Source organism: Mustela erminea, chromosome 8, assembly GCF_009829155.1.
Source record: "Mustela erminea isolate mMusErm1 chromosome 8, mMusErm1.Pri, whole genome shotgun sequence".
Taxonomy (NCBI): domain Eukaryota; kingdom Metazoa; phylum Chordata; class Mammalia; order Carnivora; family Mustelidae; genus Mustela; species Mustela erminea.
In genome coordinates this window covers 76712237-76733080 of record NC_045621.1, presented here as the reverse complement: position 1 = coordinate 76733080, position 20844 = coordinate 76712237, and the positions used below count along the sequence as shown (strand labels likewise).

The 20844-nt window shown below is 39.6% G+C and overlaps 1 protein-coding gene across 5 annotated transcripts in view; it reads left to right on the top strand.

Moving 5' to 3' along the window:
• The window catches only part of PDE1A (phosphodiesterase 1A), a 337781-nt gene extending 322188 nt beyond the window's left edge, over positions 1–15593 (top strand). For all 5 annotated transcript variants that reach the window (XM_032356140.1, XM_032356141.1, XM_032356139.1 and 2 more), the window contains 2 exons: positions 9486–9602; positions 12985–15593. In XM_032356140.1, coding sequence (XP_032212031.1) covers positions 9486–9559 — 74 coding nt within the window. In that variant the 3' untranslated portion in view covers positions 9560–9602; positions 12985–15593. The remainder of the gene's footprint in view (positions 1–9485; positions 9603–12984) is intronic.
• Positions 15594–20844: the final 5251 nt, after the last annotated feature.

Here is a 20844-nt window from a genome sequence, read left to right as displayed (position 1 = left end):
CTTTTAAACTTCCATGACTAAATGTTAAGCAGCATCTTTTTGAGAAAATATATACATACTGTTTAGATTTCAGAAGGGACAATCAATCAAACAGAGGGAAGCAAAGTCTTTCAGATAAAACTAGAGCTAGGTCTGGGGGGCAGCTGGGGGGCTCAGTCGATTAAGTGTCTTCCTTTGCCCCAGGTCATGATCTTAGGATTCTGGGATGAGCCCTGCTTCACATGTGCAATGGGAAGCCTGCTTGTCCCTCTTCTTCTCCCTCTGTCCCTTACCATCCTTGTGCTCTCTCTCTCCCAAATAAATAAATTCCTAAAAAAAAAAAAAAAAAAAACAAACTTATTTTCTCTCTACTCATAGTTCAAAAATGCGACTAACATTTTATATGAGATCTTACAAGTAATTTTTAAGTTGTATATTTCAAATTATTAGTAAATTATATACTCTGCATTTAGTTTATTCCTATTTCCAATTTAATTTCTTTAGCTGACATTTTATATGATATTATTTTATATTATCAGTACAGTAGAGCATGATAGATAGAATGGAACATTTGGAAGATCAGAATTATGAAGTTTTAAGAGGTCGTATTCACCAAAGTCACTTAACCCCAGGAGAACACACATCCAGTTTGAACCATGTGTATGTGCTTATTCATTCATTCATTCATTCATTCATTCATTCATTATAAAGGCAGAACTCAATAGTTTTCAACCCTTACAGCATATTAGCATCCTCTGGGCTATTTTGTGAACTTTTAAAAGTTCACCAAAGCTTGTCTCCAGTTTACAAAGGTGGGTAAAAATGGAACACTTTTGTGCATTTAAGTGAATGCAGAAGACATGGAGGGGGAGAGCAGGAAATTAATCAGTTTATGGTCTAGACCAACCCAGTGCAGATTACAACCACAGCCAACTTCACCCCCGCAAGCTGTACTCAGGAAACAATAGCATGTACCTTGGTAACGATAGCCTTTAAAATATCTGTGTCTTGGGTCACACATCTCCTCTGGAACATTTGCCTTCTACTCCTAAGAAAGTCAGTGGACTTATTCTCTGCCTTAATCCTTGTTCTTTCTTCCACATGGAATGTACTTCTCGGGCCCCTTCCTCTACTTCGCTTCTTAAAATCCTATCTGTCATCCAGAACTCTGTTAAACTACTCTCTCCAAGAAGCCCATCCCTTAGTCATGTAAGCGTAGCTGTCTTATTCATACTCCAGTTGGGATATCGATCACATTCTGACTTGCATTCTCAAAATGGGAAGAGAAAAATGCATTCAAAAGGGGCCTACCAAAAGCAGTGTTGGAATAAGAGTGGAAGTGGATAGGAGAGTCAGGATATGTTTCCCAATTGCAGTGCAATTCCCAATTTCCTCTTATTCTCATGGAGATCCCAACACTCCCCTCTGGAGGTGTGCACCATCTCTCCACCCAGTGAGGACCACTGTGTATCATGAGATACAGTGACTGGAGTGTGTTGTTGGTAGTTACAGCTGCAGAGCCTAACAAAGTTGAGAACTAATAATGAGGTTATTACAGAGCTATATACAGAGGCCTACTCTGTGTACAACAAAAGCCGATAGGATTTTTGAAGAACAGAACTCATGGACTATTCCCCTTTAACTCTCCAGTGGTTCCAGCTCAAGGCCAGATAAGAACTTGGTCAGTATCAGGTAGAGGAGAATTGACTACAATTTATAAAGGTCTGGTTTTAATGGTGAGACCCTAAAACTGAAATGATATTACCCACTCTGTTGTACCATATAGTTTTTGTTAAAGATCTAAAAAGAGAAAATAAAAAGCTGATAAATGAAAAAAGGGAAAACTAAATGGGGGATGTTCCCCCAAATCCTCTTTTCTTGCCACGGTATCTCTACTCGCTATGTTTTCAGATACCCAAAATATTTTTGCTCACTTTAATTTTACTTTGTGCAAATATGAGCCATCACTGCAAGAGTTCACAGGAGTTGTATAGCCTCTGAAAATTCTGGGGTGAACAGTGTAATGATGGAAATTTGGAGGGTAGAGAAAATGATGGTGGGGAAGAAGGTCCTAGGTTGGATGTTGCACTGCTGAGCAGAGGTGATGGGGGCTAAGAGCAAAGCTACGGGCAGAAAGTAGGACCAGCTCTCCAAGACAATTCTCTCTTTCTGGTGCTACCCTTCCTTGGCGAGTGTAACCAGAATTTGTAACCAGAGCTTCTGGGTGACACACTGCTAACACCAGCCTAGTTTCGAGACTTTGTTATAGTTCCCCAATAATTCCAGTTCCAAGGTCATTGAAAACTTTGTTGTCTTAACAATATACCTCTAAGCAAAAGGTAAATTTCTTTGTCACCAATCACTTTTATTCTTTCTCCAAAACATTTTAGTCTCATATTCCTCTTGATTCAGGCCCTCAACTCCTCTTTTTCCCCTCTTGGCCATGAAAATCCCCTCATTTGGTACAGAACAATTTAGCTCTGGCCTCAAATAAACCATTCAGTAAAACAAAAGCCTGATATTTTCAACTTCATTAGAATCCCTACAAAAAGCTTTGTTTCTTATCACTATCAGTACATTTTTTAAAAATGTGATCACTATACCTATGACCTATCTTTATAATCAGAAAATCATCATACGAGTTACTAAGGTAGATAATTTCTTATTTTTTCACATTTTATAATTTATTTGAAACATATTGAATATATAATAATATTTTAGTCAGATTTACTTAAAATCACATTTTGCTAGAAAACCTCATAGATTTCCTCAAAAAGAAACAAAGTTTTTAAAAATAAGTCTTGAATCATTGCTTGAAAAATTAAAACACAAAACTAAAAGATTTATTAAGGAAATATTTAAAACTGGTGGGAAAGTATTAAAATTTTTAAAACATCAAAATTACATTATGATTAATGTGACATTTAGTAGACTGTGATAGGTTCACTAGTTAAGCCTTATGTATTGTTATTTGTATTTAAAATATCTTAAATGTAGTATTATGTATTACAGTGTGTATAAACGTGATTTTTGTAATCATGTTGGTGTTAATGCTAAATAGAATGAGGAATCCCTTTTGATTAGCTACTCATCTACTTGCTTGTCAATAGACCACGTTCTGTCATGGTCTCTATCCTACTTAATCAGCCAACAGCCTTATGATTTAGGTACTATCTCCATTTTACCAATGTGAAAACTGAGGTCTGCGGGGGTGAGTTAGTTACCCAAATCACAGGTTTGCACACATATTACAACTGAATCTTCCTCATTCCTTTTCACAGTTTAATATAATACACAGAAAATAGCATCCTGGTAGTAGTAAATCCAGACAAAGAAAACAACTTTTTCTGAAAATTTACCTCAGAGAACAACATAATTGTTTTATCAAATCTACTTCTGTTTAATCTCAACACAACTGATCCCATGAGCTTTCAAATGTGTGTGTTATATCCCATAGACATTTTTATTTTAAAAAGCTGAAGATTATGTATTTGGGAGTGACATTTTACATCGTTTATATATCTTCTCATGGATCATTTACACAAATATTTATTACAGCAGCCTCACAAGGTTATCCATGTAAATACAAGTGGGGAGTTCACTCACTCAAACAGTAGCACTTAAAATGCCCTCAATTCTTTTTTTTAAGACTTTATTTATTTCAAGAGTGAGAGAGAAAGAGAGAGAGCGATCAGGGTGAGGAGCAGAGGGGGTAGGGAGAGGGACAAGCAGATTCCGCACTGAGAGGGTGTATAGTAAATTGATCTTGACTCTCCTATCACCTTTCCATTCTTAATTAGCCCACCAAAACTACCTGTAGAGTATCTCTTCAAAGTATCTCTCAAATTCATCCAGTTTTCTGCAGGAGTGAGTGGAGGAGTGGAAGAGGCTTATTCCGAACGGCGGATATAGCTGCCCAGTTTGTAGAGCTGAAAATGAACGACCTTTATCTAAATAGTTTTTGTTGAAGATTCTGCCCCTTAAGACACTTGCCTTAATTTTTCCTTGGCATAGAACCCTTTCGGAAAACTACAAGAACAAGAAATTTTAAAAACCGTATTCTACAGACCAAAGTACTCTCAAAAAGAAAAGATTTGAGCTAAGCCAGCAAACTTAGTTTGTGATAATTCACTTATTTTCCAAAAGAATATTTTACCATCTTAGTTTTTATCCCTTAAAGCATGCCTAAATTTAGACCAAATACAGTCCAAACTCTGTAGTTCTGACTTTATTCCTTCTGGGACCTCTGTTCATGCTTTTTCTAATATAATGTTCCCCTGTTAACAATAGGAATGTAGGAAATTATCAGAAATTATAGAAAATAGACATAGCTGAAAGCTTTGACCTTTCTTTCTTATGTTTAATTTCTATGACAAAATTTAAAAAAAAAAGTAAGGTAAATAAAAATGATCCAAGGGATCTCTTCAGATAGGATTTAATACATAAACCTTCAAGAAGAAAAGGTGAAAATCTTCAAAGAATCTAAGGTTCTTGGACTTCATTTCCACAACCTTTTTGAAGCCCAACATAGGCTCATTCTTTGAAAGACAACTGGTAGTGAGTGATATTAAAAGTCTTGACTAATTTTGATTTGTATCAGGACACTTTTGTAGAAGTAAAGAGGTATTCAGCACAAAGACCAACTCAATAATATTAACTCGTCACTCTGAACGTGGGATTCTTTCAAAAGGGTCCTGTCTTCCCATATCACCCTTCTGTCTTGGGCTAGGCTTCTTTGAAATATGCTGAGCAAGTCTGCTGATTAAAGAAAATCCAGAGGCTGCTAAGAAATAGAAATCTCATCAGATAGGAAGTTAAACATGAATAACGTAATAGTTTCAATGTAGTAATATAGAAATAATAGAGCACCCATGATTTATTTTAAACAAATTCGCCTCTACCATGAGAGTAATCCTGTTATATGAATCTTGATAGATTAGAGATCCCATCACTCCCCCACAATCCTGGCTGAATCTTGTAGATCAATAAAGTGCTGTGTGACTAACTGCTTAAAGTGCTTTTATTTTAAAGCATGGATTTACAATTTATAAGTGTACTGTAATAGGAACAACTTGCATTATGACCAAGAGAGGCAATTTATTTCACTACAGATTTTAAAAACCCAAGTAGATGAGGTACTTCTTCAAATAGCCTCTCCTTACAGCCAGCATAAGTTAGATAGGAGGTTGTAGATAAGAGAGGGAAAAATTAGCATGGAAGGCATTTTTAAAGAACATTAGTTCTTCTCCTGTCAGGTTAAAAGGTAGCTGGGTATATGAAACTTCTATTTTGGCTGATTTTTGAACCCTAATAAAAATAACTACCAACTAAGTCCTCTGAGATTTGTGACTTAAAGCTAAATAAGATGGAAGAAACAATTAGCTGTTTGGGATTTCGTTTTCCCCAATTCAACTAGTCTACAAATTTGTCAAACAGTATTTATAGCCTATTATTAGGAACACCTAAAGACTCCTAGAATTTTAGATTCTGCATACCACCAATATTTGCCAAATCAGCCTTCTGTAGCAAGTAGGTGACTACTTGCTAAAAATTATGTATTCAGCTTAATGATGATTGTAAGTAGTTTTTGTCTCCATGAGAAAAATGAAGAATGAAATCAAAGGGCACATACTCTCCTGACTCTTTCTTCTGTAGATGGAAACTCATACAAAAAAAGTCTCTCCACTGAAGAATTTGATTATAAACACTAAAAATTAGGAAACTTGCAATGTTTGGAGTTTCTAGGGTAGAAACAATTCATTGCTCTTGTTGTGGATGAATATACAAGGAAAACAGTGCCATTTGAAATCCCTCATGTCTACACTGGATGGTTGGTTGTGGTGTTGCAAGGTGGAAAGTCAGAAATCTTTGACACAAAAATGATAACAGGGTTTTCACTAATTTACAGCTTTTGATTTCTTAAGTATAGATACTCACCCCAGTCACATATTTATGCTGAATCTTAAGTTAATGAGTATACTCCTGGAGTCACAAATCTCTGTTATTTCTCCTCCGTGGTATTGGCAAGAAAGCATTTGATTCCTTCTTATAGCCTTTTGCTTTGAAATCCTCCTGAGTGTAGGATGTGTGTGACCTTGGTATCAGAGTCCTTAGCCAGTCTCCTCCTGCCGGTTTTACTACACAGAGTGGCAGTAAAAAGAGTTTTATCTCTTAGGAAATGCTTCTCACAGATTTTACTATAAAACTATTCATTCTTTTCTGAAGAACTGAATTTTGAATCATAGTAGCTTGTCAGAGCAGGAAGATGAAAAATGACATGTTTACTCTACACTTCTCAACTTGAAACTTTGCAGTTGTATCTCTGCAAGCAACAAGGAATGCTTTCACTCTTTCAAATCCAATGGAAACTTGTACTTTTGGCTCAGGGAGTTAGCACTGTATGACCAAGTTCTTTGGTTTAGTTTGAAGTACATGGCTTGGGGCTTGAGGGTCCAGCGATGCTCCTTAGAAGATATGTGACCTTGGGCAATAAAAATTGTTGGGGGGGAATTAAATGATAAAACATATGAAGCACTTAGCATAGTGTAAATAAGTTTTCTCTTAATGTTCACTGTTTTTCTTTTTGCTGCTAAGATTATTGTTATTAATTAATAATTTTTTCATTTCTTATGCCTTAATATTCTTTTTTGCTCAAATCACTCATTACTCATTACTGATTTAATAAACCGATACATAACAATATATTTGTGTTAGAATACAAATAGACTAATTTTAACCAGAATTTTAAATTGTAATTGCTGTATTATTAGCACTTGGTGATTTTGTTCCTCACCCACTCTTCTTATTGGTGAGTTCTTTATCCTTAGTGTTCTGCCCATTGTAAAAGTTTCTCTCAAAAAATTTAAGAACCAGGGAATTACTTATATTCCTCCTTTAGCTCAGCCTATTCTTTCACTCTGTTCCATTATAATCTAGCCCTAAGTAACAGAATACTAGATCAAAAGTTTAAGCCAAGAGTCTAAGATGTCAGAAATAAATCCTGTGAGACAGGAATTTCAGAGAGGATTAAAGGCCAATTATGGGATGCTTATGATCCTTACCCAACTCAAACAAAGGAAAGGGTCAGGTTGTTAATGGTTGAAAAAGGATTTGTGAGAAGATTTTCTTTAATGAGCTATCTGCTGTTGGGAAAGGTGTAGAAATGCTTCCCTCTTTACCTCAAATTAAGAGAAAAGAACTGTACCAGGACCCTCAGGGATATTGGGAATGGAGTCTAATTCTTACGTGAGATGTAACAGATTAGCTGGTGACAGATGAGCCACATGAGAGGAGGCTACGTAGGTTTCAGTCTTACCTCAAGTAATTTATGGGAACAACTGCCTCATGAGTGTTTTGTGTGAACCAAATGTGGCCCACCCATATTTGGAAGAATGAAAGGACCTCACCAGACAGAAGCTAACGATGTAATAATAAAATCCCTGGGGGTTGTGAACACTGTAAAGGAACACTGTAAAGGAGTTTCATGTGCACATAGCAAGGAGGTAAGACATGTCCAGCCATGGCCTCTGGCAAGAAGTCCCTGAAGAGCCTGTGAATATGTTCATAGGAGAATTAGCTTCCAGCACCTACCAGGTCTAGTGAGTATGACGTCCTCCCACAGTGCTGGTCAAGTAGGAACTTGGCTTCTCCTCTCAGACCTTTCTCTGTCTTGCTCCAGCTCAGGAGTCAAGGTAGCCAGTTGGGGGAGAGTGAAACAGAAACATCAACCATCCCCCGCCATACACCACTTCTGGGCTCTGCCACAAACTCAAGGTTGGAAAGGAATCTTCTATGATCTTTGTTTTAAGATTGATGTGTAATATATGTAACCAGACTATCTAATATCAGAATTGAGACTTTGACCACTTAACGGGATCACACAATGTTTTTATTATCTAAGGTTGATTGCAAAAGTGATGATACCACCAGAAAATTTCATAGATAGGTAACTTTCTTTTTTGAATATAGCTTTTTTTAAAAAATATTTTATTTATTTGACAGAGAGATCACAAGTAGGCAGAGAGGCAGGCAGAGAGGGGAGGAAGCAGGATCCCCGAGGAGCAGAGAGCCTGATGCGGGGCTCGATCCCAGGACCCTGAGATCATGACCTGAGCTGAAGGCAAAGGCTTTAACCCACTGAGCCACCCAGGCACTGCCTCTTTGAATATATCTTAAAGAGAAAACAGGAAACAAAATAATGTTGCTTTGTACTAACACCCCGTAGGCTTTATACATTAATTTTGTAACCTCAATAAAAAAATCTGTTGCACCTGAGACAACACAGTCTTACAATCTATGCTAAAGGAATTATCTCAAAGATAACTGGTATAAAGCTTAACTATTAATTTACATATATATACATGTATATGTATATTTCTTTTTCTTTTTCTTTTTCTTTTTTTTTTGAATGAGAGAGAAAGTGCATAAGCCGGGGCGAGAGGTGCAGAGGGAGAGAGAATTTTAAGCAGACTCCTTGCTGAGTGCAGAGTCCCACTTGGGGCTCAATCTCACAGCCCTGAGATCACGACCTGAGCAGAAATGAGAAAAGAGTAAGATGCTTAACTGATTGCAACACTAAGATGCTTGCTCCTTAACTGTTAGGATATTTTTTATAAAAGTTCAAACAGAAAGAGCATGTCATCATATATGACTATTTCCTGAAATAGTAAAGTATTTTTGACTCAAAAATTAATTTCTGCTAATTTTGTTTGCTTTCTTTTTCACATAAGACTCTTTTATCTATACATTTTGCTTTATATTTATTTTTGATAGATTCTCTGTGACTTCTCTAGAACTGTTGGCACATTTTCCATGTTAATTTTTTTTCTTCAAGGTTTATATAGAAGATGAGTGATTCTTGGATTATAAATTCCATTAGTGTGTTTTGGCAGATTATGTCTTATCTTAAAAATTACTATGTTCTTACAGTCATTTGTTTAAATTCATAGTCATTTGTTTAAATTCATAGCAACTAAGGAGTGTGTGTTAAAAGACACTGATCATTAGAGCATTTGTTTAAAACCATCTGCTTTAAAAAATTCAAGAAAGAGGTGCCTGGATGGCTCAGCGGGTTAAGCATCCTCTTTTAATTTCGGCTTGGGTTATGGTCTCAGGGTCATGAAGCCCCGCCTCGAGCTTGAGATAGGCCCGGAGCCTGCTTAAGATTCTCTATTTCTCCCTCTCCTGCTGATTTCTCCCCAAGAAAAGCATGCATAATTTTTATGTTTGGTTTAATAGATGTTTAAACATGTCTCATTTAGTTTGGTTCTGTATTACCAAATTAAATTGCAACTGCACAATGTTGTACAACTGCCAGAAGACTCATTGTACTCTATAAATCCACAGTCTGAAAAGAAAGTATTTGGTATCTTTGGAGAAATGTGCCGTAAAATCCATTGTGAAACTGAGTCTTCAGCATGTGACTGCATTGTTTCAGATTCCTGACTTTATTAGGTTTTTTCCACAGGCTTATTTTGTTCTTGTTTATTTGTTTGCTTGTGTTGTAGGTGAACCTGATCTTCGTAAGAACTCAGAAGATCTAGTAAACACTGAAGAAAAACGTGCTGATGCACATTCATAGGTTTGAAATACCTTAAAGGCTTCTGTCAGTTTAAACATGAGAGGTAACTTTATTTTTTAGACAAGAAACCTAATTCCTGGAATGAATGGTTTGTTGAATGTCGTAGAGACAAAGTTATCTCATTTCAATGTCCTCCTGGAATCTTTTTTATTTTAAGACTTTATTTATTGATTTGACAAAGAGAGACACAGCGAGAGAGGGAATACAAGCAAGGGGAGTGGGAGAGGGAGAAGTAGGCCTCCTGCTGAGCAAGGAGCCTGATTCAGGGCTCAGTCCCAGGACCCTGGATCATGACCTAAGCCAAAGGCAGACACTTAATTACTGAACCACCCAGGTGCCCATCTCCTGGAATCTTTTAAAAAAGTCTCTCTGATTTTCTGAAGCAAAATCTTAAATATTTACTTTTTCAAAGAGCTTAATTTGCTCATCAATAAAAAATATACTTAGCAAGACTTCTTAGACCTTTAAAAATAATAATCTGTAAACTGTGGACAAGTTTAATACTGCTCTCTCTTTCTACTTCATATAGGAAGTATGAATGTTTACACTGGGTGATCACAACAAAGTAAGGACGTATTATGAAACAAACATCAGTGTTTGCTCAAACCTAGAGACATTTGTTTGCCTCCATGGTTCTCTTTTTAAAAATTCAGCTTCTAGGGCTTGCTCTCCATCTACCAAATTATTGACTCTGGGAATGAGGCCTTGGAAACCTAAATTTTTAATAATCCTGTCTGTGGTGTTTCTGTACACTATAGTGGAGAACTGTTGTCTTGGGCCTGCCGGGGAAGTGCAAGCTGCTAGAAGGGAAGGTTTATATGTAAGGTTTATTTATAGAGGAGATGTCTTAGTGTCTCCTTAAAAAGTAAGAAATAAAACTCACATGTTATAATGAGTCCTGCTTTTGAGGTGATGGTTGGGGGCAAGAGAAAATGCTTGGGGGGGGGCATATACCAAGTCTTTGAGTTTCTCTTGGTAGCTCCTCACATATTGCTTTAGATACAAAAGAACTAAACTGTGATTAGCTTTTAAGATGATACATCTCTAAGTGTTCCTGAGTTTGTTGTAAGACTGTCTTTTATTGATAACAGTAGTTTCATTCATGGCTACTATCTAGGGTCAGGCCCTGTGATGAGCATCTTACATGTGTTCATCTCCCTTAGTCCTCTCAACAATTTCAGAGCTGGTGATTGTGATTCCTGTTTTACATATGAAGCTTAGGTAGAAATCAAGCCAACAGAGTGGCTGTTCAATTAAAACCCATGTATGTCTATATGTAACAATTTTAATATATTTCCCATATTAGCTATAGCAATTCCTCTTCATACACTCCATCCAGACTATAAATTTATTGCCTTTGGAGCTCATGGCTGTTTCAGAGCAGTTCTTAGGTTCTGATGATATATGATGGAGGCTCCAAGTATGTTTTAGGGAAAACTAAATTCAGTGGAGTATTTATGGGTGTTTTAAGTACAAAAAGTTTTTGTTTTGATTAGTTTTTGTTTTTGTTTTGTCAAATAAATAGCATCAGAACATGGAGTTAAAAAAAATTAAGCGAGTCTTTCCTATTGATGTCATCAATCTAATGCACACCATGTAGCTTTCAAAGGAAAAAAGTCTACAATCGGCATTTCTTATACATTCGTGATATGGAACTGGAATACTTATGAACATTTTCCAAAAATTCTGTGCAGGGAACACAGGTCACCAGTACATTTGTGAAAATGACTGTCCAATCTATGAAGATGTCTAAGGCAAAAAAGTATATAGATCTGTAAAATTCTGGCATCTCATCAGTACAAGATTTCAGGGAGATTCAAATGGCAGTTAATGAGGTCTCTTTTTTTCTCTTTTTCAACTACAAAGACCCCAAAGCTGGAAGGATTTGAAACCTACTCAAAGAGTGGGGTTCAAACTCAAGCAGGCTGTTAGTCAATTTTTTTCCCATCAGCACTAACCAAACCTTGTAGTTTTTGTCTCAGTTTGAGAAAGCTCTGCCTTTAGTGCACAGTCAGTATTCCAGAAATCATGGCCTTTCATAGGTGAAATTTATATGTCTTTAAGAAATAGGCAGGTCTCTTAAATAAAGGAAGTAGAAAACCAACAGGAGTGGTGACAGTTGGTAACTGTGACTCAGGCCCAGTGTTTGGGAGACAAGAGCAGTGGTCAGCCTTGGAAACAGAAAGAACACAGAGCACCTGACCTGAAGGCAGCAGCCACCCAGTCTTTGCCTCCAACATATTTTCACCATGTACAAATTAAGGACCCATGTTTCCAGGTGTTTCCGTTGGCTAAGAGATTTTCTTACGTAAAATCTTTCCATTTTTAATGTGGGCTCAAAGTTTTTTGAAATACCATGTAGACCAAACAAAATATATGTGGTCAGATTTTGCCTACAGTCTCCCAGATGTCAACCATACCTTCTTGTGACCTCTAGCTAACTCTTTCTCTGGCCTCCATCATGAAAAGTATAGATTTTACGGCAGCCTGGCCATAGCTCTGAGGGCCACTGCCTGCTTCATTCTCAGTGTGTGGGCCCCAGTATGGGATATTTTCTGAGGAAACACTGAAGTCTAGTTCAAGATGCACCATGATGAAACCTCATCAATCAATGTGCAACACTACACTTAGGGCAAGAAATCAGCCTTTGAAATCTGTTTTTCACATTGCTGTATAACTTTGCATTGCTGTGTAACGTCACACTTCTGAGAGATTTCTGTCCACAGAACTATTTGGTTTTGCCTACTTTTTCAAAATGTTTCTGTTAATTAGAATGAATGAGATTGGAATTGGATGTACAATGCCATGCTGCTTTACTATTTAAAAAGAGGCTGGAATATAATTTATTATATTGTCATCCTGGAAGGTAGGCTTTTGGTGCCCCCAAAGCAAACCAAGATCAGACCTGGTACTCCCTGGGAGGAGAAGTGTTCCCCATTCCTTCCAATGCCTGCTTTTTAGTGTTGCGTGTACATCCAAGAAGAAGTCAAAGCCTAATGGATTGTGGGCTGGAGTGAGTCTGTGCATTTGCTTGGTTGTTGTCTACACTGACTTAAGATCCGTTTTGAATATCTTCAAGCAGGACTTGTGCTCTTGAGTTCACGACAGTCCTGTTGACTCCACTGGTTTTACACATACACAGGCCCACTTACCCCATTTATACTGCCTTCTAGGCTTGTAGAGTCCTTGAGTTTGTGATCTCTAATCCGAACAATCCACATTTTACTGTAATTAAAATATGCAAGCATACACACACATGCATATACACACGAAGAGGAATTCTAAGAAGATAGACAATGAATATCAGATGAATGTCAGATATTCCTGACAAGGTGTATAAAGTCCCATGTGATATTACCACACAGTTACTGATGCATATGTATGACTAAAATTTGATCTTCATTTTCATTTGGATTTTATTTCAGGATAATGAGAACAGGACTAAAACATCCTCAGTCCTCAACTTTCCACAGCGTCATGTTCTCCCTTTTCAACACACACCTGGATCAGGCCATTTTAAAGGACTCTTAGAAGGAATTTACAGTAGGAAGAACATAAATTCTGAACTAGTAATTCTGACCAAACAAATACATTCAAAATCACCATAAGAGTTTTTGGCCAGTGCTTCTGCCATTGTCTTTCCTCCAGAAAAGTCTTAATGGAAATGTTTTGATTGTTTTGATCTAGCTTTTTCAGGCAAGTCGAAGAAATTTTAAGACAAAAGTTGAATAGTTTAAAATTTTCATCACTCTGAATCCAGTTATAGCACAGGTGACCTTGAAACACATGTGCAAAATATGAGGCATTTTTAAAATTTACTTTCTCGTATTGTTTTATGCAGAGTTCTATAGTTATCGGTATTTCAAGGTTTTAAGTAAAAGGAAAGAAAAGAAGAATTATGGAAAACAATTTTTTTGTAGCCCTGAAGAACAAGCTAGTTAGATTGTCCTTATTTTAAATACACGGAAGCGACACGAGAGGCAGGGCTGCTGAGAAGCTGTGGTTGAAGGCCTGTGACGACAGGGGAGCTTTAGCCTGGCTCTGCCACCTGATGACCACTGCATTGTAACTCTCACGTTGGGAAACCACAGTGAAACCCATCCCTGAAACCAGCGGACCAATTCTCATCCATCCCTGTGGTTTCAGAGCACGAATATGTCAACCACGTCATCACGATGCAAGTCACACGTTCGCTACACTCCGGGACAGCAAGAACCCTCAGCCATTGTTGGAGACAGACGTCAGAACTAAGAATGGAATTCGCCCCCTGGGGTGTTGATCCCATTAGGACATAACAAAATATATTACAAGCCCAGGGATAAATGACAAGAAGTGCGTGCGTGTGAGTGCGTGTGTGTGTGTGTGTGTGTGTGTGTTGAAAAATACCTATGAAAATGGAAACCCACGCTTTTCTGTACAGATCATTTTGTTTGGCGTGACTTTATAATTTTACTACACAGAAACAGACTGCCACTCTTGGAGACTCCGCTTGCTTGTCATGTTTTGCCTGAGCATGTGCAGAGCCTTTCCTTTGCTCCAAACTGAAGAACAACTTTTGTTTGTTATTAGCTGACAAGAAAGGTCGCACAATTAGGGGCTGCAACTTTTCACTGTGCAAACACTTCAATGATTCTGAGATGAATCCATCTTTGTAAAAGGCAAAAACTGGATGGAAAAAAATCAAAAGTAGCCATCAATTAAAGAATAAAGTGAACGAGGGTCCATATCGATTTTCTGTTGCACCTGCTCTTTTCTTGGTTCCCACAAGGCTAAGCAATATTTTAGAAATTGATATAATCAGAAGCTTTTAAGTCTGAGTGGTGGGATTTTACAACCCACAACTTAGATCTCCTTTAATGTGTAAGCCATATTCTATATGCATATTAGGTATGCATTGTTCTAATTTAAGATACATGTGTGCATAGACTATGTATAAAATGCTTTTAAATGTTCTGTGAATAAGGTCCTTCGTTTTTGGTTCACCTGAATCTTCTGTAGAACTCAGCTAAATAATTGATTTGTATCATAGACATTATAATGGAATTGATATTTTAAATGTAAGCAGTACAAACTCATCTATGATGGCATAGTGGGGGGAGATTTATAGATATGTACATCATGGTGACTTTTTGTCTTTTAACAATGGACTTTTTATTTCTATTTATGAAGAAATTATAACTACTGCTTTCAATGTCTTTTTAAAAGTAGCTATTTACCAGCTAGAAAATATTGTGCATTGAAAATAGAATCTGAGTATCTGGGAAGTGTAATTACTTTTGTTCTTATTTGAGCCAGTTGTCTTTCCATAAAACTAGAGAATCTCTCCAGGGAGAAGTACATTCGATCATTGCTTCTACAGAGTCATAGGAAACTTGTGTGCTTGGTTCCTATTGATACTTTAGGACCTATAGACTTTGTTACTAAAAAAAGAGAGAGAGAGAGCGCAATATAATGAATTCATCAGCTTCTGTATATGGCCTCTTCCTTAATTTTCCAGGTTATTTAACTTATACAGCATCATGACTGAACTTCCGAAGGGGGTGGAGAAAACACACTCCACTTCTTCAGAACTGTCACCCTGTTGATGTGCTTTTTCTCTTATTCATCTCCCTTCCTCTCTCCGTTCCCTCCTTCCTCCCCTTTCTACGTCTCTCCTTTTCATTTCCCTTCTTCTTTCTTTCCTTCTCTCTCCCCTAAGACAGCTACTAGTTAGTGAGAAACTGGCGGGAGTCCGCGTGGAGGGCACCAGTGCCTGTCCTTTCCGCAAACACCCATGTGGTGCTAGTCCGTCCTGAAGAAAGGGAGGGTGAGTAGGGCTGCTAAGTCTGGGATGTCCTGCTTTGCATTTTTATCCTCAGCTACACAACATATATCTAACAATCTCATATGCCTTTTTATTCAACCAGTAGCTCTTTTATTTGATTTTTAACATGACAAGCTACAATTCTTGTGTTTTTACTCTGCTGTAATTCTCTGCATTTCCTATTACATATGATTGTTAAATAAATTATACTTGAGGGAAAATATTGTGAAACATTTGGTGTCTGATATAATTTAATTTGGTGGGGCATTGAAAAGTTGGGGAAATCAGGGAAAATCAGGGAGATATCAGTTTTGATATGAGCGCTGTCAGAAAATGGTTTTTGCTCTATTAAAGAAATATTCATTGAATATTTATTATTGTGGCTATTATTCGCAAGCTCCTGGCTAAATGCATGTTGCAGAGAGGAATGTGGAGACCTGAATCTTATCTCTATAAATTTCATCTTTTATAGGGGAGATAATTCATACACAAATAATGCCACACATAAAATACACAAAATGCCACATATAAAAGTAACCAGATGCAAGTAAAATGCACCCCTGGGTATTAAGGAAGGTAAAAATTGTTTCGACCTTCCAGACTTCTAAGAAGACTTCCTCGAGTCGACTGCCCACGAGTCGATACTTCCTTTACAAATAATAATGAAGCTCATACTTGGTGCCTATTTTCTATGTACAGCCTTCATGAAGACACTTAACATGTATTATCTGTAATCCACGATAGTCCAGCCAAGTGGGTATCGATATGAGCAAGGAAACCAAGTCTCAGAGAAAGAGCGCAAGGCCAGGTCTCAGATGATGGGCTCCAGACTGGATTTGCTTCTGGGTCTCTTCGGCACCGAAGGCTCCTTTTGCTTTCTACCTTATCTGTTAGGATGGAGCAGAAGCACAGCAGAAAGGAAAGCGTGGCGAAGAACAAGGTGAGTAAGGTAACAGCTGAGAATAATAAAGAAGCAAAGAGCGTCAAATGAAGGTGAAGACCTGGAGAGTTTCAACTAATTGAATTAAGAGTAATTGGCAAAAAAAAAAAAAAAAGAATAATTGGCACGATATGCATCACCTCTCAGACTGACGCCATGGTGCCAAAGCACTCCGTTCAAATACAAAAATGTATGTACTCGTCAGAGCATGACATTTAGCTGAGCTTTTTCCTTCAAGTGTGATTCCATGGTAAATTTCCACATAATAGCAAAAAACTTTCAAAGGCCATATTTTAATTCTGAAGTATAATTTAGATATAAAACACATTTCCTTTGGAAGCTATATCAAGCCTTCTGCCCTCAAATTGCTTTTCTAAGTATTACAAAGCCTATCCACCATCTAGTACAAGCCTTAAACAAAGACAGTATCTATTTTAAAGTTAAAAAACAAACAACTGCTAATGTCCCACATTACATATCTATGATTTCTTTGGAGGGAATCCCAAATACTTAAACTATAAATCCTTATGGGCCAGCATGTATATTTAAAGCTCTATATGGGGCCATATGTTCTTTAGTAACAATAAATGTTTGGGTTATTTGCTTTAGATTTCTGATGTTTAGAGAGCTTCCTTTTCATCTCAGGCTGATACTTTTTTTTTTTTTTTTTAATCTCTGATAACTAAAGATACCATTATGTAGTGTTTCTTATAGTATATTCTCACTATGGCATTAACAGTATTTCCTGACATTGTCTCTTTTACTCCTTATAAGTACTCTCTGAGGAATCTTATCCCCATCTATGGATGAGGAGTCACGGCAGAGGGTGAAATAATGCGTGTAAGGCCACACAGCTCCTCAGGGGAGGAGCCGGGATTTGAAGTCTAAGAGAATGTGATTCCCGAACCGTGAAGCTGGACTGCCTCTGGTCACTGTGGGAGGTTGTGTCATGTCTTCTCCATCCACCATATCCATCACCTTCCTTTTCTCTCCTTCTTCCATATCCAGACACTTGTCTTTAAAAACTGCCACTGGAGGGAGCAGAATTGCCAGTGACCACCAGGAGGGGCTGGTGCACTTCGGTGAACCCTTGAATCATGTTTTACAGTAGAGAAGGATGCCTTTGATTTCTGTGGACAGGAGAATTATTTTGCATGCTTAATATGTGACCTTAAAAATCTGGTGGTTTTTTTTGTTGTTGTTTTGTTTTTTTCAGATAACCTACTGGGGTTCAGTCTAGGCTTTGCTACTTAGAGTGTGTCTGTCCCCTCCCCTAGGACTTCTTAGAAGTGAACACTCTCAGGCCCCATCCAGACCAACTAAACTAGAATCAGCATTTCAGAAGATAACTGGGTGATTCCGGGCCTATCGCTGTTTGAGATAATAATTAAATATTAGGGAGATAAATCTAGACACCCACTAAGCACTCAAACATGAGGTTGTTTTTCTCCACACGAGGCAACAGGCTCCAGAGTTCATGCTTTCCACATGGCACTGCTCTCAAAATGACTTCAAACCAAACCCCAGGAGATTGCTGAATGGGACAGACCTTGTGAGTTCTTACATTGTTGAAGACCTTACTCCAGCCTGGTGCTTGGGTCAACTGCATATTAAATCCTATTACTACTACTACTACTACTACTACTGCTACTACTACTTCTTCTTCTTCTTCTTCTTCTTCTTCTTCTTCTTCTTCTCCCTCTTTAATTAACATAAATTGTTATTTGCTTCAGGGGTACAAGTCTGTGATTCATCAGTCTTACACAATTCACAGCACTCACCGTAGCACATATCCTCCCCAATGTCCATCACCCAGCCACCTCCTCCCCTCAACACCCTCCCCTCCAGGAACCCTCAGTGTGTTTCCTGAGATTAAGAGTCTCTTATGGTATGTCTACCTCCCCAGTCTCATCTTCTTTCATTTTTCCCTCCCTTCCCCTACAGGCCCCGCCCTGCCTCGCAAATTCCTCATATCAGAGAGATCATACGATATACATCCTATTACTTCTAGAAGTGCTGTAGACCAACTTCGTTCTCTTCGAAGAACGCTGGTTTGTTGAGATCTTGACCTTCTTACTTGTGCTCCATCTTTGGCTCCGCCTTCAACCCTATTTTCACTTTTTCTTTTCTGTACACCATTTGTAAGTTAGATCTCCTCAAGGCATTCTTGGGACCTTTTGCTGCTTCTCCACAAAAACAGTTTTTCCTCATCTACACCAGGGGTCAGCAAACGTTTTGTGTAGAGGATTTCTGTAGCAGATCGGGCAGCAACTACTTGGGCTGTGCAGGCCACATTCCAACACAGTGTTTCTCCACTTGGTGCCCCCTTTCCTCCTCCTCTTCCTTCCTCATGATTTTTTTCTTTTCCTCCTCTTCCCTTTCTTCTTTTGTAACCCTTTAAAAATGGAAAAGTTAGTCTCTGCTTAGGAGGGCAGGAGTGTCCCACGTGGCAGATTCGGCGCAGGGGTCTCTGGGGCTTTCCACAGCGCTGCTTTTCCCGATGCAAGGAGCTGGGGACCCCAGGATAGGAGAACGAGTATGCTGGCAGCAACAGCGGTCACTCCCCTGGGCAGCAGCTTCCACCGGGCCTGCTGCCCTTCTGAGGACTGGCGCGAAAAGTGTTATCTGGGCTCGACACACACAGCAGTCCTGGGGGGCTGGCACAGCACTGGTCCCCAGCCCTCGGGCGGCCTCCGAACTCCAGATTGCTGAGGCCAGCCGCAGGGGTGCAGATTCAGGAGGTGTGAGGCAGGGCCCCGGGGTGATGCCCTTGCTGCTGGACTGGAGAGCTCCTGCTGAGAACCACAGGCTTACAGGTAAACTTCACACTCCTTGCCATTGATGAGGGAGCAAGAGGCTGGCTGAGAACAAAGCAAAAGCTGGCGCCTTGCACCCCCCCCTTTCATCCGCTCCCCTCCATATGTGTAGCATTCCTCAGGCACCCCTGACCGCCATAAAACGATAAATAGTTAACTTGCAGAGATCACAGTCCTGCAAGGTAGGAGTCTCCCTTGGTTTGCAAATATCCTTGAGATTTACAACAAAGAAGTTACCTTACGTTTGATAGCAGGAATGTAACATTTCACCAGGAGACTCCCAATTGTCTTTATGTTAGTGCCTCATTAGAGGGAAAGTGGCCTTGGCTTGATAGTAACCAGGCCTTCAATATCCTGATAGTGTTTTTTTTCCCCGCATGTGTGGGCTGACCGGCCAGTTCTGCTTCTGTAAGATTGCTTTGTCTGCTTTTCGCGCGGGGTCCCCTGACTCAATCCACTGACGCCAAGTATGCCTGTTCAAAGGATCAATCAATCAGCGCCGTCCCCCCCCAAAACTTGTGTGTACCTGTCTATATAAACCCCGCTTTCCCCTCAGTCGGTGTGCTCGGTTAGCTGGAGCTGCCGACCACCCGCCGGTACCTGCGTCCCAATAAACCTCTTGCTGTTTGCATCCAGTGGCAGTGTTGGATTCTTGGGTAAGGGGATCCGCGGGTCTTTCATTTGGAGGTCCCACCGAGATCATCGGACTCCTGCCCAGGGATCCAACGGACTCCCACCGGGAGGTAAGATAGCTGGCCAGCCCTCTTCTGCTTCTGTTCTGTTTCTGTTTCTGTTTCTGTTTCTGTTCTGTTTTATGTTCTTGTTTAGGCTCCTGTCTCCTATCTTGTACGGCCGTGGTCCGCCTATACGCTCGTATAGGACTGTACCTCTACGCGTAGGGGCTCTGTATCTGTAGGCAGCTTGAGAAGGAGCTGACGAGCTCGGACTTCTCCCCTGCCGACCCTGGAGGACGCTCCAGGGTGTCGAGGGGCCCAATTTTTGGGGGCTCCTCATCTGTCCGAGGGTTAAAACCGTCTGTCTGTTCCAGAGGAACTCCTCGGCCCTGGACGGAATCTGTCCACTGAGAGGAGGTCTCGAGACTCCTTCTGTAGGCCAGTGGAATCTGTACGGTGCACCGCAAGGTTTTTGTCTTTGCCGGCTTGTTAATTGTTTTATGTGTCTTTCACATTGCGCCTTGATTAAGATCACATTCTGCTTATGGGAGGGTGTCTAACCCGTTTGAATCTGAGGAGTGCCTGATTGTATGAATGTGTTCGTGCGGCTCCACGGCTTCGGCTACGGAGTCTGAGTGGGCTGCACCCTGATTCTCGCGGAACGTCATACGGCATAACGGTCATCTACTCCTTGGAGTAGCCTGGTCCGGGGTTTATACGGATAGACCTTAGCCAAGACGCTCCTAAGCTCCCGCGAGGGACGCGAGCAGGACAGCACCTGAAAGATCCCCCGCCCCTTGTCTGCGACATCGTACATTGGGAGGGAAAAATAAATACTAAGGTCAATAGCTCCACCTCGCGGCCATCTGAAACCTGAAACTCCTCCCCTGTCACCCTGGGGGACGGCCCAAGGATCATAGGGGTCCGGTCCTTTGGGGCCCCACAAGTATCCGAGGGATACGTCCGTCTGTGGGCCGCAGAGGAAACTCGTAGTTCCACGCGGCCGTCTGAAACCATCCTGTCGGTATTACGCCGAAATCGCGCAGTGTCCT